The following is a 23316-nucleotide window of genomic DNA, read 5'->3' as shown; positions in this document are numbered from 1 at the left end:
AGACAAATACATTGAAACAAACCTTCGATCGGCAGATCATTGCCATTGGACATCATCTGACAAGATAAATATATATATATATATATATATATATATATATATATATAATTTTACTTTTAGCTTTTGGATCCGAGTGGACCATAATAATTGAGCTTGCTCCTTTTAAGCCTAATCATTCTCGAAGATGGGGGTATTGGAAAATAAATTGTTGGGAAATGATTTTCTCATTTTAATTTTATTATTTTTAACCCTGATATATCACATTTTTAATTTTTTTTAAGAATATATTTGTTCAGTTCTAGAGTATGCATGCGTCGTACACTTCCTTTAAAAAAGTAGACAAATTTAAAATTTACATAAAAAAATCTACTTTTTAACATAAAATTGTATCTAATATTACTTTTTTTTTTAAAAAAACAAGTAAGAGTTTAGTACATAAAATTACACTTTAAATTGGTTTTCATTTAAATGATTACTAAAATGATTATGGTTTCTTGAAGTTGAATGGGAGCAGGCCTGATCCACCAAGAGTCATTTTCATTGTTACTTGCAAATTTGAACATGTTTCTATGTGAAAAGGGTTCCAAAGAGAGGGAGTTTGTGATCTATTCCCCATGGTTCATCATACCCAAAAAAAAAAAAAAAAAAAAGAGAAAGAAGTAGAAGAAATTTCAACCTTATCTCTCTATGTGGGAAATAAAGACACCAGCACCAATGCTGCCACACATAAGTGGCAGAGCAGCTAATTTTTAAAAAGCAAAAACCAATAATTTATATATGCTTAATTATATCTATATGAATGTATCATCTATCATAATATATATATATATTTATATTGTAGGTGCTATTACCACACAAAAATTTTGTAAAAATAAATTTAAACTGACGTAATTTCATGTAATATGTTAGATTTAATCAAATTACGTCAGTTTATAAATTTATTTTTATAAAAATCATTCATGCGTAAAGCATTTATATATATACACACATATATAATCAGCTACTCTTTGCTACTTCATGTTGATTGATTGGCCTTTTCTGGAGTGTGTGGAATGTAGAGCTAGAAATGGAATCAAAAGCCTTTTATTATTAACTTCTATCACTTTTATATTAGAGTTGAATTTCTTCCTCTTTCTTTATTTATTTATTTATTTTTTTTTTTTTTTTGAGTACCTTTAAGCATTTTCTAGTCAAATTAAGTTTCATTTCTTTTTTCTTTTTTTTTTCTTTTTTTTTTTTTTTTTTTTTTTTTGTGGACTATATCAACTAGAATCTTTTAGGAATACTGTTAGCTAAAAGTCAAGTGTTGTTGGAGTTGTTAAATTGGCATCTTGTGTGCCAATTGCCAAATGCATTCAATTACAACCTTTTATCACTGAGAATTTATTTTTAAATCTTGTCTTCTTTCCACTCTTATGTCATAAAATTAAAAACTCATTACTAATGTCTGTGGTATGATTAGGTCTAAAACATGGGAAGGTTGGAGTATTCATTTCACCAAAAAAATATTTTCCTCAGGTTATTATATGCACAATATACTCATCACCAAAAAAAAAAAAAAATATATGCTTTCAACATTTGAATAATATCCTCATTGCTATCATACTCAGGACAGGACCTAGTACTCATCAATAGGTCCATGGTGACACCCTTTCCGGTCCCCACTTCCCTATAAAACTGAGCTTGACTCAAAACGGGCTCCAGCAAGAACCAACAAGCACCTCTCTCTCTCTCTCTCTCTCTCTCTCTCTGTTTGAAAAATGGTGTTTTTGGAAGAGGCCCTTCAAAGATTGGTGGGTTTGGGATGGTTCTTCACAAGTGCTCCTATGGCATCAGCCATCTTCACAGTGTTGGCCGTAGTAGGAGGAATGATTGGTTACTTGTATGGGCCATACTGGGGGGTGAGAAGGGTACCTGGCCCACCGACCATGCCATTTGTAGGGCACCTTCCCATGCTGGCTAAGTATGGCCCTGACGTCTTCTCAGTTCTTGCAAAACGATATGGTCCTATTTTCAGGTCAGTGCAGTCTGTACAGTCTTCTTGTTTCAGACAAAACCTTGTCCCTTTCCATTCTGCAATTATTATAAAGCTTACATGGGTAGAAAAGAAGAAAAAAATGTGATCTTTGCTGCTTAAACTTCCTAAATTAATTCCTTCCTTCCTTTTTTTGGTTGAACATCTTTGAAAATATCATTATCTTGGATATCTGTAAAAAGGTGGTGCTGGTGCTGGTGCTGGTCTATAAGTGCCACCAATCTTTTTAGTTGATTTAGTTATCTTTCGAAGTGTTTATCTTTAGATGGGATTGCTATTAAGCTTAATGATAGACATCCACTCTTGCATCTTTGATTGAAAACTCTAAAAATAAAGAAAATCAGTCATATCTTTGCCACCTTCAAAGAGGATGCATATCCTTTTGTGATAAGGGAAACAAAAATATGGGACCAGAGGTTGTATGCTTTGGTCAAATGGGACCTGCGAATATTGGGTCTTTCCTTTTCTTATCCTTACCATAATACTTCGAGATTGAACTTTCAAGATCAGAAGTCATTTCAAGGGAATAAAGGGACCCAAAACTATTGTGGATGAGCTTCTTCCATTCCTATCTGCTACAGTTTGGTGGAATGCACATTAGTCTATACACTTTATGACCACATTCAAGGGCTGGCTGGCCGACTTTATAGCATATCGAATAATTTTGCCTCACCACTTTTCCTTGCCATGTTAGCTACACAGCCGATATCAATCCCTTATCTTTTTTGCCTGGTTCCAAGGACAGGAGGTTGCCAAGAAGAAAACGGAGAGAAATAGGACATTTTATCAATTAGCAGCAGCAATTTAAAAAAAAAAAAAAATGAAACATGATCTCATAGAAGAAGACAATCTTTTCAATAACGTTCTGTTTCTTTTTTCCTCAATTAAATGTGATGTTTAGAGCAGGTTTCACATGGGTAGACAGCCACTGATAATTGTAGCAGATCCGGAGCTTTGTAGAGTGGTAGGGATAAAGAAATTCAAGGATTTCCCGAACAGAAGTATACCCTCTCCTATCTCAGCCTCTCCTCTTCATCAAAAGGGACTGTTCTTCACCAGGTATTTGTTGAAATATGATAATGGCATACTCCTACTTCGTAGATATACCTTGATCATTGGAACTGCTCATGGTGCACCAAAACATGGGAACTTAAGAAGGTGTTGTAAAAGTTGGGAATTTCTCGGGCACAATTAGATACTCAATGAATGCTGTAGAACCCACTTCATGTATGTATCTCTCATTCTAGGCCCTAGAGTTCGGATAGGAACTCTAGAGGATCCAAATCTGAGCTGCCTCTAGTTAGCCAAATTGGCGAAATGAAGAATATCTTGATGTATTTATTTACTACAGAAATAATGTATCATTTATGATACTGATGGAACTTGAACTTGCAGGGATGCAAGATGGTCAACCATGCGAAACACAATATTATCAGTCTACCAGCCATCACACCTTTCCAGCTTGATACCCATAATGCAATCATTTATTGAATCTGCAACTCAAAATCTTCACTCATTTAAAGATGAAGACATCACTTTCTCAAACCTTTCCCTCAAATTGGCAACTGATGTAATCGGACAAGCAGCCTTTGGCGTTAACTTTGGCCTCTCTAAACCGCAGTCAATCAGTGATTCAGTTAAAATTTTGGACAACCAAATTGATGATAAGGAAGTTCACGACTTCATTAACCAACACGTCTACTCTACAACACAACTTAAAATGGACTTATCGGGCTCCTTTTCAATCATATTGGGTCTACTTGTCCCCATACTTCAGGAACCATTTAGGCAGATCTTGAAGAGACTACCTGGCACAATGGACTGGAAAGTTGAGCGCACTAATCAGAAACTGAGTGGCCGGCTGAATGAGATTGTGGCAAAGAGAATGAAAGATAGGGATAGAAATTCAAAGGACTTCTTGTCACTCATATTGAATGCAAGGGAGTCACAAACAGCATCGAAGAATATCTTCACCTCAGACTACATTAGTGCGGTTACTTATGAGCACCTACTCGCTGGATCGGCCACCACATCATTCACGCTGTCTTCAGTTGTGTATTTGGTTGCTGGACATCCAGAAGTCGAGAAGAAGATGCTTGCGGAGATTGATGCATTTAGTCCACCTGATCAGATACCAAGCAGTCACGATCTTCAGAACAAATTCCCTTACCTTGAACAGGCAAGGATATTATATTAAACTTACCTTTTTGACATTTGAGTCAAACTCGAATTTGTTCATGCTAAGCAAAGTGCTTCATTAGTAATGAAGAAGCATAGATCAATGATCCTGATTAGTCATTTAGGCTGACGTTTGATCTGATCTCCCATGTGAGACCAATGCAACAATTGAAATTTATTTTTCTCTTGATTGAATGCAGGTCATTAAAGAGGCAATGAGGTATTACATTGTTTCTCCACTAGTTGCGAGAGAAACATCAAAAGAAGTACAGATAGGAGGGTATCTTCTTCCAAAGGTATAATTTTGTATGCTTGAATGGTACAAAACACATGGCCTTTATGCATGTCTGAGTACTATTCGTATGTAGACTAGAACTTGTACATCTGCCATATATCTTGAATTTCTTACTCTGATGACAGGGGACATGGGTCTGGCTAGCACTCGGAGTTCTCGCAAAAGATCCAAAGAACTTCCCAGAGCCAGAGAAGTTTAGACCAGAGAGGTTTGACCCAAATTGTGAAGAAGAAAAACGAAGGCATCCCTACGCTTTTATACCCTTCGGAATTGGGCCTCGATCATGCATTGGTCAGAAATTCTCCCTGCAGGAAATAAAGCTCTCACTGATTCATTTATACCGGAAATATGTATTTCGACATTCACCCAACATGGAAAAACCCCTGGATCTTGAATATGGTATCGTTCTCAACTACAAGCACGGTGTAAAGCTTAGAGTCATCATGCGAAAATGAAATTTGTATAGAAATGGCTAGGTAAACTTCTCTGTCATCCTTGCGGTGCACTCGATGAGGCACTTGAGATTGTCTCGGTTTCAAAAAATTGCAATAAATCGTCACGATTTTTGTTCAAACTAATTATTACCAGAAGATCTTCTAAGAAGACAAACTAATTGCCTCTATTACTTGTTTTCTCTTAAACTCAAAGCCAGGGTATATAATTCAAGAGGTCTTGTTGATGACCACGATAGCCAATTCTTCAAGGACAAGTCTAGACTCTTAATACTTTTAGTATTTTAACTGACCTCAAGGTGTTGAGATCTGTCATTCCCATTTGGTTTGAAAGATGAAATGAGATGAATTAAGATAGTTGTAAATAATAGTGAGATTTGTGAGTTGAAATTTGTAAATAAATTGCTTTTGGATGTTGAACTGAATTAAGTTAAGTTGAATTGAGATGATAAAATATTGTCAGAATATTATTTTTTAATATTATTATTATTTTAAAATTTGAAAAAGTTGAATTGTTTATTATATTTTGTATTGAAATTTAAAAAAGTTATAATGATGAATTGAAATGAGTTGAGATGAATTTAAAAACTAAACGAAGCTGTCAATTCTCATGAATTTTAGTGAGATGATGATCTCTCAATCCAAACCGGATGCAGTGTTGGGTTCTTTGAATTTATTGATGCCTCTAGCTTTATCGCCTTGATCAATGAATCTCGTCCAAATAACTAATGTCATAATGAAGCAATAAAAGAACTATTTTACAAATCAAGCACCTTTAAAATCAAACCTCAATGACTCGTTGGGGGTGTTTTAGTACAGCTCAGTTACAGCAGGAACCACTTTTTTTTTTTTTCTAATCAGCAGGAACCACTTACATGAATACACGTTCTCAAATAAAGGGGATAGGGAACAACAAGCTGTTGAGGAAACAGAGATAATCCCTCTATCCATGTAAGTATGTCACCTTAATCTCAATGAGTGCTTATCCAATCGAGTTGGAAGGTAAAGTGGCTTGGAAAAGTTGACTGAAGAAAGATCAGAACCAGATGTGCTTTTGGAATCCACATTAGGGAAAGGTGCTGCCCTTTTGACAAATTGGAACTCATCCATGGGCTGCCTTTGAACTCTTTCAGATAAATGACTACTTGTTTTCCTCTTTGCCTTGGTTGACTCAGTCAGGGTCATGTAATTAGGTTTACTGTAACTACCATCTTCAGTTCTGTCCGAAGCCAATCCAGTGTTGCCAGAAACTGGTGTTGTTGATGTGCAGATTGAAGATGACGCAGAGCTCTCATCGTAACGAAATTCAGAACTCGGGCTTGAAGATGAACGAGTAACTTGCCCAATATGAGGAGGTTTTGTGGAAATCCTGGTGGTGACATTATTCTTTCTGACTTTCACAGCACATGGTTCGGAAGATTTCGAATGCGTGCCCGAGAGGGAATCTACACAACCCTTTGGAGGTGGAGTTGTCACGGAGGGGTCAGTTTGCGATTGTTCCATCAATCTGGTTTCCCATGGCTTGGCTGACATCCAACGTTCTAACCAACTCCATCCCGAGCTGTTCTTGTCAATCTCATTATCCTTTAGAAAGCGGGAGGAAGAATTTGTACGGGTATTTGAATTGGGGAATGATCTCCATTCCTGAAAAACAATGAACATTTTGAATTGCCTTGCTCAGGTAGTGAAAGATACTAATTTATATACCTGGTCATCTTCATACCTTCTGACCAAGAGAGTATGCAAGTGCTCTCTCCCTCCTGATTGCACCTTTTTGCCTCAATTGTAACTTTGACTTAACACCTTCCAATGTTCCTTTGCTATCACACCACCCTTCCTGAAATTCATGAGTTCAAAATTGAGAACTAGCAGAATGACTAATTTGCACAAATAATTTAATATGAAACCAACAGGAAGTGAGCCAGGATACATAATGGTTTATGGTACCTCAGCTTGTTTGAGGAGATCAGCCTTGGTGCGGCGCTCCTTGAGCATCTCCTGTACAGCCTGCCCCTCTATGGACATTCGGACACGATGAGCCCTAACTCGAGCCTGAACTCGAACAAGTGCCTGCATGCACCTCAGTGTCACAGCGGCTTGCTTCCTCACCTGTCTACCCGAACTAGAGCTTGAATCCTCACCACAGCTTTCAAAGCCCTCAGAGCCCTTCTTGCCTACAATTTTTACGCCACGCCCACAAAATGAAAATCATCTTCTTAGAAAAATATTAAAACGCAAGACATTCAGCCGAGTCTTTAACATCATAGGAAAGGGTATAACGTAATACTATACAGCAAATTATATTAACATTAAGCTCAACAGGCAAACAATTACTTATCAAACATTTGCTTAGATTGACGAAATAATGCTAACTCTCAATTCTCTTTTAAACTTCGGCTTGGATTCTTATTGACTGATTGTGATTGTATTGCTGAACATATACTATACTGATCTAACAATACAGTGGTGTAATCTTTGATCTTTACATTAAAGCTTGAAACTTGCTGTCCATTTCCCTACTGTGATTTGATCTCATTACTTCGCAGTAATCTAACTAAACTATAAACTTTAAAAAACATCACGGACTAAACTTTTAGATTTGCAACAACTGTTATTTAAATATTTTGGACTAATGGTGCTCATCTTCAGGTCAACTATTATTCCCTTTCAATCAAAGCTGTGCAGATCCATTACCCAACCCCGCAACCCCCTTCTCGGGGAAAAAAAAAGGAATTCTGCATCCTTATCTGGAGAAAATTAGAACCGGAATAAGATGAAAATGTCTATAAAAAAAATGCAGAGCTCATCTCATAGTGTTTAACTCGCTTTTCCATTCAGTCATTCTCTCAGCAACCAAAGAGAGGAGGACGTGGCGAAAAGCAGATCGAATCATTTACCAAGAAGCCACGAAAAGCAGTCTGGATCCGGATAGCTGCCCATTCTTGCCTCACAGCCCTAAAATCCTTAGGAGGAGCACGAACCACTGTAGCCACTGCAGCCGTAAAAGCATCAGCCACTGGGGGAGAATCAGACCCCTCAGAAGCTGCTCTGTGGTTCCCTTTGAAACCCTTCCACGAGGACCCCAAGTCCCCAGAAGAACTCCTCCATAGCTTCCATTTCTTGTTCTTACCCCCCATCCTCTCCTAGAGAAAGAGAGAGAAAGTTTTAGCCTTTGTGCATAACAGAGAAACAGAAGCATATAAAAATAAATAAGAAGAACATTTTACATGGTCTTCCTTCACGGGCTTTCTGAGACCTATGAGCGACTTTACCCATTTCCCTGAAGCACCCATTAGTCTAAAAAGTCTTGCTAAGCAGAAGATGCTAGAAAACTACGTGTGATCCCTAATGAAACAGAGCTCCCAAGAGCTCAAAAGAACAAAGCTTGTTCGGAAAGAGAAGACGGAGAAAGTCGGGGTTCTGCAAAAACAATAGAGCTCAAAGAACAAAAAAGCTTCTTACTTTGGAGAGAAAAATGCCGAAATCAGAGAGAGAGAGAGAGAGAGAGAGAGCGAGTAGTGGACATGTACGTGGGTTTTGTTGTGGGCATTGAGGTTTGAATTTCAAACGGAACCCAACGGACAAACAGGGGCTGATCCCGCTCGAATAGATCTGCGTGGTGGAGTATGATATGACAATCCTGCCCCTGGTTTTAAAGGATTAGAGTCTAGACTCCACAACAACTTGCTTATCAGTTTAGGGCGCGAGCGAGTAGATGAATGAATGAAAGACACAGGACAAAGCCCAAAATCAGACACTTGACTTGGATAGATCTGCCCTTCTGGGTAGGATTGAGCGGTCGGATCTGCCCTGCATCTCTCAAATTATCTACAGCTCGATCAGGGAATCACAAGTAATCAGTATTAATAGTTTGCATGCATCAGATGAGAACTGGCTGGATAGGTCTAAATCAATGGGTTGGGTTGGCGTGCATGCATTTAACTGAAAGGTACTCAGGTACGTTTGAAAATTAAACTCAACTCAACTCATCTAAATTCATTATTACAATTTTTTTAAATTTTAACACAAAATATAATAAATAATTTAACTTTTTCAAATCTCAAAATAATAATAATATTAAAAAATAATATTCTAACAATATTTTATCATCTTAACTCAATTTAACTCAACTCAGTTCAACATCCAAACGCAACCTTATGAGCTCAATACATCTCAATTAGATTCTGTTTTAGACTTATTCTAACATTCACACATATAACTCCTAAATCACCAAACATTACTCAACTCAAAATTTCTTTACACTTGGAGTTTACAATTTTTTTTAACTAAACACCTCTTTATACATTAGATTCACAATATTTTTCAACTTTTTATAAATATATCTAAACTTATTTTAATATTTAAACTCATCTTAGGTGGGTAAAATTTACTACATCATCTCAACTCATTACTATTCATAAAAATCTAAATTCATCTCAACTTATCTCAACGATCAAACGATCTGTACTCAAAATATTTAAATCCTGGAGTGCTTCTGTAATTTAACATTTTCATTCTGTTAATAGGCGTAGACACCAAGAATGAGACTTTGAGACTTGAGACATCGGAGACACTCTTGTCTGGAGAACTCCATTTTACCTCAAAAGGCTCCTCGAAACTCAAGCTTAGGTAAGAATATAACCCAAGCTTAACTAATTAATTAGCTTCGGCTTTAGTACCCAAAATTCCAGAGTGCCAGCCCATTTATTTTTCTTTTGGTTTTTGGCGTTTTATCTGTCTGATATCTTTATACAATAGGAGTAATATTATATATATATATATATACACACACGTGTGAGTAAGACTACATATAATCGTGAAGTGAATAAAAATCATGCAATCGCTTTAAAAAATAGTAAAATTCACAATTAAAAAATTATTTTTTTACGTAAATCCCGTATTTATTTGTTTTTTTCAAAATAATTGCATCGCGTATGTGTACTTATGACTACAACTATCATTTCTATATATATATATATTTACAGGAGTAATTGAAAATGAATATATATTTTTAAACTTTAATGTGAAAATATATTTATTTATTTACTTATATTTTCTTTATTATTTTAAAAAAGTGAAAAATTAAAAATAGATAACATCACTGGTCAACTTCCACGAGTCATTAGTCATCGTCAACTTGCCTATGTGAGTGGAAAGTGCACGTTTCCAAACCCACTCACACGACTTCATGCACTCCTTTTTTATTAGCTTGACTTGATCAGATCCATGAGTTGAATGAAGCAGTATTTAAAAGACCGAAAGGAAAACAAACAAAACAAAAGGTGGAAAAAAAGATGGAGGGAGCATCTGAACTTGCATTAGTCTATTACTCTATTTGCCAGTGAGAAAAGAAAATAAAGAAGCAAAGTATCCACAAAAAGGAGAAGAAAGAAAAGTCTTTGCACTAATCGGAGACAGCATATCTAAAAGTTGCAGAAGAAAACTGATCAATGATTTCCCATTAGGAGAAAATTAATGAACCATGAGGAGTTACTTCTCTTATATCAAGGAACAAAATGAGGTGCAAAACAAATGAAAGAATAGTGAAAGCACAAGAAGTGCTTTACAACCTGCTTAAGATCTTGAAATTTCAATCCTTTTCAGGCTCAAGTGACAGAAACTAAAAAACAAAAAAAAAATCTTGTCTGAGTTTTACTTTGTAGCATTAACAGGTACCCTTGGACTGGGGAAACCCATATATGCGAGCCTAGGTGAGACCCGGATCTTTGGGCTAGGCCTTGGTGAAGGGATTGGGACGCAGCTCCCCGAGCGGCCGGGTGATACCTTGGGTGATAGTTTGACTTGTTCAAGTGCTTGGGACTGAAGCTCAATCGGGTAGTCCCTCACACATCCAATACGAGGACCAACAGGGCTAGTCCACTTGCAAGACATTCGCTTAGCCGGGTTGAATAGTTCTTCTGCATTGGCTACATTGAAGCTCTTATCTTGATCAGCCTTCATATCAGTTGACATTGTAGTTGTTGAGACAACATCGACCACTTCTGGTTTGGACTCCTCAGCGACATGTTTGAAGGAGGTGCTATCATCATCTATTGCGCACCTCTGCAGAAGAAATGGTATACATTAGCTATTTCTACCAAAGTGATCAATTAAAATAGTCATGGTGGGTTTTACTTTTAACTAGCATTGATTGAAACTGCCTGTGTGTCGTTTATCTTGCATGCAAGTGGGTACGTGTACCATGAATACAATATATATACATACACCACATATACAAACGTCTTCGGGTAATTACCTTAACATTAGTGAGATCTACTTGGTGCTCCTCAAGGAAACTAATGAATTCTTTGAAGTTGTCTTCGGTTGGGAGATAGTGACCACTGTATGGCCATATAGCCTGAGGAAGATAGGGACACGGATTAAAAATTGAACTGAAACATAATGAATAACCCTTATTTGTGTGCTGTGCCATGTTTTATATATACCTCAAGAACTCCATCGTGGGCAACTAATCTCCCCGCTGCTGTTGTAGCACCTCCAGATAGAAAACTTGAGTGCTGAAAAACACCTTTCTTCTTCTGCCCCACATACAATGACCTCCATGTGCTGAGCACAAAAATCCACTTGGAAACCTCATCTGTGTTAACAAGCATCCCAGTTAGCCTGTATACCAGCTTCCCTCCCTCTACAATCACTTCATATGCTTCTCGCTCTTTCTGCAATAGCAAACAACAGAGAATGAGCAATCTTAACCCATAAATAAATGCATGTGGTTATGGGAAAATGTGAATTACATTTAACGTGAGGAATTTGGGCAGAGGTTACATATGGTAAGGGAAGTAATACTTACTGGTCCAAGATATTTAATGCATTGGCGTTGTAGATCAGTCCTTAGGCACCTTTCAAGAGTTAAATCTTTACCATCCCCAACATCCAACCTTCAGTTATAGGAGGAGAGAGAGGAAGTTAGGAATGAGTGGTAATGAAGGATAAGAAGAACTTATACAATTGTATCCTGTTAGGAAGGTAATTTTACCAGTAGAAGAAAGGTTGGGTACTCTTGCTATCAGACCAGACATCATAGTAGAAGTGTAAATTGTGTCCATAACGATGGCGTGGGTCAATCTGCAAAATAACAAAGGTCAACACAGCACAGTAAGTTCAGTGATTTTACTTCCTTTCCAATTATACTAAAACTAATAATAAACTCTATTATTACTATCCAACAATATTAGTGCAAAGAGACCACGCGTTTAGCGGGACTGTTATTGAAAAGACAAACTAGAGCTCGATTTGAACTTTCTTTAAAAACAAAAAACGTCACAAACAAGCTTGACCCTCTTTTTAGTCTTCTGAGAAAAATGACTTGGAAAATATGTTCCCTAATATCTAGTACAGTGGTCATCTTTGAAAACGTCTCTTGATCATTCAACAGAAAAAACAAATATCAAAGAAAAGTCGATCCAACCATAAAAAGGAATTAAGAGGATATACGAGCATATCTTTGAAATTTATGCAAAACAACCAATACTCCCAAAGTGTTTATCTCAAAATAAAATTGGGGATAAATATACTTTGCACCCTCAACCTACCAGAGGTTTTGAGATTTGCACTCCACTTTGCACCCTTGTTCAATTCTAGCCATCAAGGTAGATGAAAAAAACGTGACGTGACATAATCTTGACAGTTAGATCTTAATAGAGGGTGCTCCTCACTGCTAATTTTCAGTAGTTGGAGAGTGTAATATGTCAATTCTAGTAGCTTGGGATACAAAGTACAAGACTTCCTTTGAGAGTGCAAATTGAACTTTTTCCATCCAGCAATGTTATCCACTGCTGGATGGAAATACAGAAAAAGCTCAACGAACAAACCAAACAAAACTGTATTAGGACTTTTGGTTTGAACATTATTGGGTGGGTGAAATTAACAGATCAAGTAAGAAGAATGTCTAGCAGAAGCATGTGGACTTACAGCTTCAAGCCAGTGTTGTAGGGCCAATTTTTGAGCCTTCTCATCCTTTGATAACCCCTTCCCAACCTACAAATACATAGAGTTAAATGCTGTTAGTGTAATGGTTCTCCAATAACAAAACTACTTTCCCACTATATTTGTAACCTCGTACCTTGGCAGCCCTTGTCCTAGCCCGTGCCCATCGTGATGAAGCAGTTTCTGGTTTCTCAGTGTTGAAGAAAGATACAGAGCTCCGCTTAAGAGCCGCAGAGTCTAAGGCCTTCCACCTACAAAAATTGAGTTCATGTCAGAAACGCAAAGGTTTAGAACACCTGAAGAGAAAATTGCAACAAGAAATTGAGATAAAAAGAGAAACATACCAGAGTTCCTCAACTACAACTGCACAATCTGCAAGGTTACGTCTGATCCGATAACTCTTGTAGACTTTCTGAAGCGTAGTTGCAGCAGCATCAAGCTCGCTAGTCGGCTTTGGAGAGAAAAATATCATAGCTGGTTCTGGGAGCAAAAGCGTTGGCTTCTGTATGTGCGGTTTTTTACCCATTGAAGAGATTGAATGAGAACTGTTGTTGTTAAGGTCTGCCCCCTGGGACTCCTCATTTCTAAAGCTCATTGACCTTTCTACAACTATTTTATCAGACTCATTAGAGTTGTTAAGGATTTCTGAATCTTCTTTATGGAAGGAACTTGTTCTCAACGCCTTATCTCTGTCATATCCATCAAAGCTTGGGGCCCTCACAATGACTGTCTGAATTGCGTCCGTTTGTTTGTTTAAACCAAAAAACTTGTGCCTCAGGATTTCATTCCACGCAGATAAGAGTAGAGAAAGAGAGAGACCCATTGCCCAACAAACCGTAGCAAATTTCAAATTGTGAGTTAAACAATGACCAAACCTGCTCATCAAAGTAAAGCACCAATGTTATTATTTATTGAGCCTTCAACTTTGTAACCCTTCTCTCTGTCTCTCTCTCTATCAAATTCAGAACTCAAAACCCAAAACCCAAAAGTTAACTTTTTGAATAAATTCAAGATAATTAGACAAAAAAAAAAAACAACACTTTTACTTCGGAAATCAGGCAAGCACAAAATGAGACCCGGAAAGGGGAAAAAAATGCATTAGGGCATAGCAAACTCTCAGTTCATTTCATACAAGACTCGAGACTGAGACAGAACATATCAACAAGACACCCAGAAAAATGGAGCCCAAGAAAGATAATGGATCAATAAGCAGCACAAATTGATTAGAGAGTGAAATTAGCTAAATGAAATGCTAATTACCTGCAAATCCAAAATCAGGCGTTCGGCAGCTTTCCTTCCCCGTCTCTCTCAAAACTAAATGTTAGAAGTCCGAAACCACTAAACACACCTACCCACCCGGACTAGCTCCTTACTTATTTATACAAGTAGCAGTTTGAAAATTCAAAGTTGGCGTGTCCGAAACTAAGCAGTAGTCAAGTCACCAACAGAAAAAGGCGGGTTTCATTGGACGTTCAAGGAAGTTGACGGGAAAGACTCGTGAATCCGTGATGCCGAATGTTTTGAACAGAGTAAATATTATTTGTGTAAAAATGCATTTACCATTTTTTTTTTATGATTTTTTATACAATTGTGTTTTAAATAATCAAAGATATTTTTATAAAATATCGTTATTTTTATAAAATATTTTATAAAATATTTTTTTATTAAAACTAATTTTATTTAAAAGATTGTAAAAATAGTTATATATATATATATCACTTTTCATATTATTTCCACAGAAAATAATAATTTTAAATATAAATTTGAAAGTTCTATACAACAAATTTTCAAAAACTTTTTTTTTTTTGGTAGATGCCATTTTTTCTTAAAGTTTTTATACGGGATTTTACCAATCTTTTACAAATTATTTTCTTTCCAAGAATATATGTAATTTAGTGAATCAAACATAATTTATTGTTTATTCAAATAATATAAGAGTAAATATTTTCAAGAGTTAGCTCTTTGACTGTAAATGTTTTAAAAAATGGATGGGATTTATTTCATTTGAATACCCAATTATTTATTCATTAATTTATTTTCATAGAAAATTTAATTCATTGATATCTTACATGATTAGGGGATTTATAAGGAATCAATGAGAATTATATTGGAGATATGAAAATAGAATTTAAATTAGAGTGGGACCCACTTATCCACATAGAGAAAGTGTGACTAATGTTTTGAATACCGTACCGTATGTCGTACATGTCAAGGCACTAGAACGAAATATTTCGATACCGGTACCGTTTCGGGATAGTCGATATATAAATAAATTATATATATAAATTAGATTCTAAAATAATAGTCTATATATGAATAAATTATATATAAATATATATATATAAATATAAATTATAAATAGCCTAGTCTGAATTGAGAGTTAAAAAATAAACTTGTAGTTTGAAAAAAAAATATTAAAGGTCGTAATATCGATCGGTACAAGCTGAAATACAAGTAGTACATATCGAAATATAGGCTGGTACGACTGGTATTTGAGCCGATACGAAATATATATAATACATGTACCGACCTAGTGGCCGGTACTGTACGAGATTAAAAATAATGAGTGTGGCCCTTAGATATTAAAAGGAGATACAAAGTATAAACAAACTTGAAAAACCAAACCATTGAATTTACTAGCAAACAAGTTGTCACATGATATCTTGTGTTTGATTTCAATTATTTGAATGTAAAATATTGTACAATAGATTTAATTTGAAAAAAAAAAGGTCAAATTAGAAGACTTTGCAGCAAAATTAAGAAATCATTAAATTTAGAAAAATTATAAAAAAAATTATTTTTATAACCACAATTTAAATATATGAAGATTTATAAAAGCATTATCATTTTAAAAATATTTATATTTTAAGATATAATTGTAAAAAATAAACAAAAATAAAAACTCTATCAATTTCTAAGGCCTTAAAATTAACCACTAAAATAAAACCAATGAGAGGACTCATTTTATCGAGTCGTGACGGGTGACCGAACCACAAATCCAGGACATACAACTAAAAACATGGGCCACCATTAATTTTAGCCCAATTGCAATGGACAGCGGCAGTTGAAGCTATTAACTTTGTGGATACATGTCTTGTCAATAATTGTACGATTCCACGGCATTTATGAATGGTGGTGGTCCTGAAATGAGTGCTAAATCCTCAAATTAAGGATAATTAAGGGCAATATTATATATAATACTGAAATATATAATCGTCATATAATTTGTTTTAAAAAAGTAAGATTACGTTTAGTTATAAAATTAAGTTAAGTTTAGTCTAATTTTAAATTGAATTTAATATTTAAATATTTAATTTTTAAATTATTAAATTCATCTTAACTCAAAATCTTCTTATACGTGAGACTCACAACTGTTTTTAACTTAACACATCTTTTTAGGTGAAATCTATAACTTTTTTCAATTTATAATAAAAATTATTAAACTCATCTTAACATTTAAACACATTTTAAATTCAATTTAGATGGTTCCATATAACTCTCTCCAGTATTTAACTCATAACTATTCATAAAGAACTGAACTGAACTCAACATTCAAACGCAACCTTAATCTTACTATCAAAATATTAATCTTTTATTATACAAATCAGATATTTATTTACTTTTTCAAAATAATTACGTGGTACATGCACATCTGCAAATATTACTTTTCTTAAATTAATATTAAATGCATTGGCTTGAACCAACCCCACTTAAACTTTGGTGATTGGTTTCTTCTCTTTTTTGCTATAGTAATCTTCAAGAAAAGATCATTGAATTAAATAAATAAATAAATGCGATTCTTTATCTTAAATTTTGTCATTATCGATCACATTTGTTATATGGCATATTTTAAATGGTTTTCCGTTTTCATTTAAATAGTTGACAAACCATTTAAAATGTGCCACATGGATAAGTGTGATTGAGAATTATAAGATTTAGGATAAACAGTAGCATTGTACATCTCAAAATTGACTAGGTTCAAATATTATATATTATGCCTAACTTTACTCGAAAACAGTATAGATTTTGAGTAAGAATAAGTCTCAAGATTCAAGAATGAAAATCAAGACAGAATATATGAAAACACTGAAGGTATCCAAATCACAAATTGCATTTATCCAATATATCAAGCAAACAGCTTTGATGAAAGTAAGTGCAAAGTACTAGAATCTCAACAGACTTGGACTCCAAGCTATTAATCTGGACCCTCACCCACTTTAGTTGCTTGAGATTTGACCCACAAGTAGCCATGGGACTGATCCATTTTTTAGGCAGCAGATATTGATCGAGTCTTCTGTCGAGGTGGAATTTGGAGCCAAAACTTCATCATGTCGTATGCAGTGAAACCAATCGCAACGGAAGGAACAATCTAGGAACATCGTATAATCTGTGTTAGCAAGACCTTATGATTCATGTAAGAGATTAATTACACAGACAAAGGTGACCCTAAACTCCAAATAAACTTCAAATCCTTTTTAGAACAGCCTAAGTGGTATTTTAGTGCAAGTAACCTGCACCAGAAAAAGTATAAGCAAACGAAGTCTAAACTGCTTCTTTGAAGCATTCAAGATGATGGATAGTCATCATTGATAGGACAAAGAAAACTAGTTAAATTGATCTTTAAGAAAACAGCTACATGTGTCTGCATGCGTGCGTGTGCTGCTTTGGTATTTACTAAAGTGTCCAAGGTCTCAGTGTTGTACTGCTTCTAGGGGATTAATGAAAATATGAAAATGCTTCAGTCATAAATGTCTTGAGAAGCACCAGCCCCATCAAGTGTAAACCGATTCAATAATTATGAACAATTACCTTCATATAGTTAATGCTTAGACCAGCAAACAACTGTCTCCATCCTTGATTCCGAACAATAACAGTGAGACCTTCCAATGTGTTTCTGTATCTGGCATTTCCTTGTACCGAAGGTTGCAAGCTTTCGACCTGCAACAGCATCCCACAGGTATTGTAAAACGCCAATTCAAGTAATTTGTATAAGAGTCTCAACTTTATCTAGCAATACAACTACATCAATGTTGTTTGTGTGAATTCCGAGTCCATGGGCAACAACAGCTTTAATGCAAGTTACTTCTTTGCTTGCTTCTCTTGAGTTCAAGCCTACCCATGCATGGTAAGTAATCTTAAGCTGCATGACTATTAATCCAATATATCCTACATCCTGATAGATCAATTTACTGACAAATGTAAAGCAAATGATGAAACTCTTTTAAGCAAATGATGATCAACTACAGGTCAATTTACCCATGCATTGTATCTTCTAAAGCAAATGATGCTAAACTCTTTTACTAATGTCATTCTTTTAAGCTGAAACAAGCTTGGGCTCATCTCACCATCACTCAACCTTATGGCTTAAATTAATATAAGTGACAAAGTCCTAGTCCGGCATTTCAGTTTCTTCATCTACCAAAAAGAATTTCAAAACCTACTGATAACAAAAAATTCAAAATTCTGATATTTGAGGCATGAAGTTAACCTCTTTAATTCTCAATCCTCATATCAACGTTCACTACCAATAACATGATTTGGAAAACTAATTGGTTTACTACTTCTCCGTCAGTGAACTTTTAAGAGATCTGGCACATCATCCTCTGTAGTCAATCACAACAAAAACAATCTGTATGCTGCATAATATGACTCAGAGCAGTCAATTTAACAGGTCAATCCCAAGTTTTACCCCAGCTTTGATAAGTTGCTCCCAATCTATCTAAGGTGCCGTTTAGATAATAAGTTGAGATGAAAGTTAAATAAAATATTGATAGAATATTATTTTTTAATATAGTTGTTTATTATATTTTGTATGGGAATTTGGAAAAGTTGTAATGATGAGATAAGATGAGATGAGATGAAACACTTCTTGTATCCAAACAGGGCCTAAATGTGGCCAATCCCATCATACAAATCCAGACCAGCACCCTTGGTGATTTCACTGTCTAGCTTGCTGAAAAAAAGTTGAGCCCTCTGACAGATAACCTAAACTTTCCCACTGGCCTAAGGCTACCATGCACATGGACTCATAGCGACATAAAGAGTCATATGATCCTTATTGATTCCTCCAGTGTCAACTTTTGATTGCCCCAGAAAATATACTTGGTATATGTACTGTAAAAAAAAATAGCTCCATTTTGCTAAGTGTGTTGTATAATGAGTGTAATGGGGCACATACCTGCATCTGTCTCCTAACAACATCTAGTGGGTATGTGAAGGTCTGCCCAAATAAACCAGCTAGAGCTCCACAGGAAAGACGCATCACAATGGACTTTTGATGCTCTTCAGGAACATGCCTCTTGAGTTCCTCATATATGTAGAACTTTAGCCCAGCATAAGGAAGGATACCAATGAGTGTTGGCCCTGCTCAAACAAAGAAAGTTTGTCATGAAATGCACCCACCATATGGTTTCATATAAGAAAAAATAAACTTAGAATGAGAAACAAGTTTGACAGGACAATTGCTCACCCCCCGCCCCCCCACCCACAAAATAAAGAGATGAGTCTTCATTATAAGATCCTTTTGATACTCATGAAACCATTTATACACACCAAGGTAAATAACATAACAATGACAACAAACATACCTACACCTCGATAAAGCGAACGCATTCCTCCTTGCTTGTACACACTTCTAAGTACATCTCTTATGCCGTTATATGCAGGTTGAGCATGATTATTCTTCATACAATAATTGATACTTCCTCCAGACTCAACAACCTACAGACCATTGAACATCAACAGAGAAGTAAATAGGTACCATTTAATGAAAATGTTAAATAGGGAACAATCAGCCAAAAGGGGAAAAAGGAGCAGTAAACACCCCATGAAGTTATTGATAGCTTAACACAATTAAATAATCATTGCTAAGTACTGAATAACTAGAAGACAAAAGATAATTTCTTAGAAATTTAAGTCCCTAACCCACCCCACCCCCCCCCCCCCCTCCCCAACCCCCTGTTCCAAAAAAAGGCCCTTTGTGACTGTAGCATTCCCTTGCAGGGAGAAGGGAGGAAATTTGGTGAATGGATCATGAATAAAGCTTTGAACCGACTTATTTCAAGCATTGAGAAACATGTGTCGAATAAGAACCTTTATCCTTCCTTAGAAATTACACTCAAAACTAAGGGTAAAACTAAAAATTATTATGAGGTTCCAAGGGGGGTGGGCTTCATATATGTAGCTCCCTCCCAATTAACAAAAATCCTGCAACATGAAAGATTTAGGTTGCGTTTGGATGTTGAGTTGAGTTGAGCTAAATTGAGTTCTTTATGAATAGTACTGAGTTGAGATGGTAAAATGAGTTTTGTGGGATCCACCTAAGATCAGTTTAAATGTGTTTGCATATTAAGATGAGTTTAGATGTATTTATGGAAAATTGAAAAAGATTGTGGGTCTCACGTGTAAAAAAGTGTTGAATTGAGAAAGGTTGTGGGCCCCACGTATAAAGAGGTTTTGAGTTGAGATGAGTTTAATAATTTACGAGTTGGATGTTTGAATGTTAGACTTAGCTTAAAGTTATATTGAACTGAGTTGAACTCAAATGAGTTTAACAACCAAATGGGGCCTTAGGGCTAGATTGGGTGAGAATACTCCACTACTATTCATTATTTTATTATTACTTTTTATCTACTTTTCACTACTATTCAATATTCTATCATTACTTTTTCACTACTATTCACAGAATATCTGAGATCACCTCACTACCCAAACGAACCTCAGTCGTAAAAGTACCAGTATTCAATAACTTCAAAGTCACCCGCCACCATAAAAACTCCCCTCCCTGCCCAAAAAAGACCAAATGATTCATTATATATGCAAGATACATACCTGATAAGCAAGTTTAGTACGAGCCAGATCTAAAGGATATGTGCATAAAACCGCTGTTCCTCCAGCTGCTGCACCAGCTAAAAGATCAATAAGGGGCCCTGATCCTAAGGCAGAATAGTTGTCCAAGATCAAACAGCGATACTGCTCATACGCCATGAAATGTAAGGCAGCATATGGAACAATCCGAATAACACTAGCTCCATTTCCTCTAGATCACAAAAAGCATAAGTTAAAATAAATTGTAGAGCAAAGACATAAAAAATGTTCGAATTTTAACGTGTAAACATACTTGTAGAATCCTTGGACTCCCTCATGCTTCAGTAACTTCTTCAAAGATTGGAACACCCCAAGAGAATGAAACCCTTTTGTTCTTGTCTGTAAAAATCCATACACAGACACAATTCAAAAGAGTAAGAACTTTATATTGATCTCTATGCTTCATTTTTTACACATCATTCCACATCTCAATAACTTCAGAAATTTGTATTGATCTCTATACTTCAGTCCCCTCCATAGCCATTTTAAAAATATATCCATTTGGGATCCCAACTAATGGCATAACTTCCATTTGTTCTAGTTCTCTCAAGTTTATCTTTTTCCTTTCCATTAAAATTTCATTCTTCACCATCTCTCCACAATGGTCCTACAGAACCTGATTCCATCAGATTATATCAGCCTGCTGTCACAAAGTGAGCATATCTTTGAGGTAAAGAAATGGATCTCGCACTCATTATATCCATATAGATTACAAATAATGAAAAAAAATAAAGAGTTAATAAGAAAGGGTTTTTTTTTATGCTCCACCTGCAAGAGTATTTTGATCCGTTCCAGGGGTGCAACAGCAGTTTTAGCGAATGCTCCAGCTGCACCTCCAGCAATCAGCTCCTTAACATAAACAGGCATAGCATCAAGGTATGACACCTCTTTGCGAGCTGCTGAACCATCTATAAGCCTTGCAACATTTGATGACAACACAGATCCTTCTGAAGAACCCATCTCCAATCCCTTAAAACTAAGTTCACTACCACAACCTTTTAAATTCAAGAATTTTTTAATTAGCCACCCTGCAGCTTAAACAACTCCTTATCCCATCTATCTCTTGGAATACGAAACGAAAAGACTTTTTGTTCAAATGTCAGGCAAAATGGCCTGAGAACTCCCAGAAACCTAGTGGGTAGGTTCGCAAGCCGATCCTCCTCGTCAATGACAACAAGATACATCAACGCTGCACAGAGCAGCTGGCGTAAGCAGATCAAATATCCAAAATCCTGCCTTTAATTGTAACAACGCTCCAAAAACACCACTGCCCACTTAAAGTTTACCAATTAAACCGAAAATTTCAACAAGAAAAAACAAAACTTCGACTAAATATTAGCAACCCATTTCAGTCCCGTTAGCATAAAGCAAATTCATCATTTGAGAAAGACAAGATTGATTTGCGAATTTCGATCTAAAATGCCACGAGTCTGATCAAATACTGCATAACCCTTCAATCTCAAGAAACCCACTTGAATGAATCAAAGACCGAGTGATCAATCCCCAATATCGCCGAATGGGATAGGTAAAGGACGTGAGCGATCAGTAAACGTTTGCGTAGGAGGAGAACAGGCCTGTATATACCTTACATAATATATAGCAATTTGGAAAGAAAAAATGAACCTGTTCTCCTTCGCCGACCGAAGGAGGTTTCCTTGAGCTCTGTCTCTCTCTGTCTCTTTGTGTTGAGCTTTCGGTTTCTTCGAATTTGAAGGCGCTTGTGAATATGAAACGTGATATGATACGACTCTAGTGCACCCGAGTTTGGTGGACCATCACTCTTTGCCGACTTTGGTGTCCTATTACGGAGAAGAATTGACCGAGTACAAGAAATGTTACGAAGTCACCCATAAATAAGGAGCGATCGAAGGACAATGGACCCCCCTGTTCGTGTCAGCATCCACGTAGGATTTAAGGTGCCATTTGATTTTGAGTTTGAGAAATTACTTTTAAAAAATAATATTTACAGTTGTAAAATATACAAATATCGCATATTCTTGCTTTAAAAAATAAATATATATGAGACATATATAAAAAAATTATTTTTTTCATAATGAATCTCACTATTCTTTCAAAATAAATATGCGATGCTTGCATAATATATAACTATATCTAATATTACTTTTACTTTTATCCGTTTAATCTTTCTTAAAAAATTATATCTTTCATAAAATTATAAAACGTGTTTTAAATAGTTAAAAAAATAAAAAAATTAGTTCTTTTAATATTAAATCGAAGTTTTTGTTGAAAACTACTATAATAGTTTTAAAAGTTTTTGAAATTATGTTTATCAAATAATAAATAATTTTTTAAAAATAGAACATTTTAAAAAGAATAATGTTATAAATTATACTCTCATCCTATTATGTAAAATATAATATTTTTATCACTTTTGAATTATCTTTTCTTTTTTTAAATAAATTTAAAAGTTGAGCAATATTGCTCCATCATAGCGGGATGGATGTGTAATTTGTAGAGTTTTCTGTTTAACAAAACTATATTATTAAAAGAGATCCGCTATGTACAGTCCCAAATGGGGACTC

The 23316-nt window shown here is 35.5% G+C and overlaps 3 protein-coding genes and 1 pseudogene across 4 annotated transcripts; 1 reads left to right on the top strand and 3 right to left on the bottom strand.

The window, feature by feature from the left end:
• Positions 1 to 1638: 1638 nt before the first annotated feature.
• Positions 1639 to 5082, top strand: LOC121244876 (cytochrome P450 711A1-like). Of its 2 annotated transcripts, none has more exons than XM_041143105.1 (5): positions 1639 to 2017; positions 2942 to 3094; positions 3431 to 4214; positions 4414 to 4509; positions 4634 to 5082. In XM_041143105.1, the coding sequence occupies exons 1-5, from the start codon at positions 1761 to 1763 to the stop codon at positions 4961 to 4963; spliced, it is 1620 nt and encodes a 539-aa protein (XP_040999039.1). In that variant the 5' UTR covers positions 1639 to 1760; the 3' UTR covers positions 4964 to 5082. The 2 variants fall into 2 exon arrangements, with proteins under 2 accessions (XP_040999039.1, XP_040999040.1); XM_041143106.1 differs by having other exon boundaries at positions 1880 to 2017; positions 2937 to 3094.
• Positions 5083 to 5714: 632 nt separating this feature from the next.
• On the bottom strand, positions 5715 to 8524 carry LOC121243836 (annotated as a pseudogene).
• Positions 8525 to 10435: 1911 nt separating this feature from the next.
• On the bottom strand, positions 10436 to 14333 carry LOC121244705 (IQ domain-containing protein IQM1-like). The gene is made up of 9 exons (XM_041142882.1): positions 14168 to 14333; positions 13252 to 13782; positions 13044 to 13158; positions 12893 to 12958; positions 11958 to 12046; positions 11772 to 11859; positions 11407 to 11637; positions 11217 to 11318; positions 10436 to 11023 (listed from the first exon to the last, which is right to left on the bottom strand). The coding sequence occupies exons 2-9, from the start codon at positions 13728 to 13730 to the stop codon at positions 10613 to 10615; spliced, it is 1581 nt and encodes a 526-aa protein (XP_040998816.1). The 5' UTR covers positions 13731 to 13782; positions 14168 to 14333; the 3' UTR covers positions 10436 to 10612.
• Positions 14334 to 17166: 2833 nt separating this feature from the next.
• On the bottom strand, positions 17167 to 21733 carry LOC121244851 (mitochondrial carrier protein CoAc1-like). The gene is made up of 7 exons (XM_041143074.1): positions 21542 to 21733; positions 21027 to 21112; positions 20738 to 20945; positions 19495 to 19627; positions 19086 to 19270; positions 17717 to 17845; positions 17167 to 17276 (listed from the first exon to the last, which is right to left on the bottom strand). The coding sequence occupies exons 1-7, from the start codon at positions 21731 to 21733 to the stop codon at positions 17175 to 17177; spliced, it is 1035 nt and encodes a 344-aa protein (XP_040999008.1). The 3' UTR covers positions 17167 to 17174.
• Positions 21734 to 23316: the final 1583 nt, after the last annotated feature.

This window comes from Juglans microcarpa x Juglans regia, chromosome 8S (assembly GCF_004785595.1).
Source record: "Juglans microcarpa x Juglans regia isolate MS1-56 chromosome 8S, Jm3101_v1.0, whole genome shotgun sequence".
In the NCBI taxonomy this organism is placed as follows: Eukaryota; Viridiplantae; Streptophyta; class Magnoliopsida; order Fagales; family Juglandaceae; genus Juglans; species Juglans microcarpa x Juglans regia.
Note: the sequence above shows the minus strand (reverse complement) of the source record. Positions and strands in the feature narration are given on the sequence as shown.

Coding starts and splice junctions, on each gene's coding strand:
- LOC121244876 (XM_041143105.1), top strand. CDS start 1,761: ATGGTGTTTTTGGAAGAGGCCCTTCAAAGATTGGTGGGTTTGGGATGG. Junction 4,215..4,413: donor AATTCCCTTACCTTGAACAG/GCAAGGATATTA, acceptor GATTGAATGCAG/GTCATTAAAGAGGCAATGAG. Junction 4,510..4,633: donor GAGGGTATCTTCTTCCAAAG/GTATAATTTTGT, acceptor CTCTGATGACAG/GGGACATGGGTCTGGCTAGC.
- LOC121244705 (XM_041142882.1), bottom strand. CDS start 13,730: ATGGGTCTCTCTCTTTCTCTACTCTTATCTGCGTGGAATGAAATCCTG. Junction 11,860..11,957: donor ACCCAACCTTTCTTCTACTG/GTAAAATTACCT, acceptor CTATAACTGAAG/GTTGGATGTTGGGGATGGTA. Junction 11,638..11,771: donor GCATTAAATATCTTGGACCA/GTAAGTATTACT, acceptor TTGCTATTGCAG/AAAGAGCGAGAAGCATATGA.
- LOC121244851 (XM_041143074.1), bottom strand. CDS start 21,733: ATGGGTTCTTCAGAAGGATCTGTGTTGTCATCAAATGTTGCAAGGCTT. Junction 21,113..21,541: donor GGATCAAAATACTCTTGCAG/GTGGAGCATAAA, acceptor GGATTTTTACAG/ACAAGAACAAAAGGGTTTCA. Junction 20,946..21,026: donor GGAGTCCAAGGATTCTACAA/GTATGTTTACAC, acceptor TTTGTGATCTAG/AGGAAATGGAGCTAGTGTTA.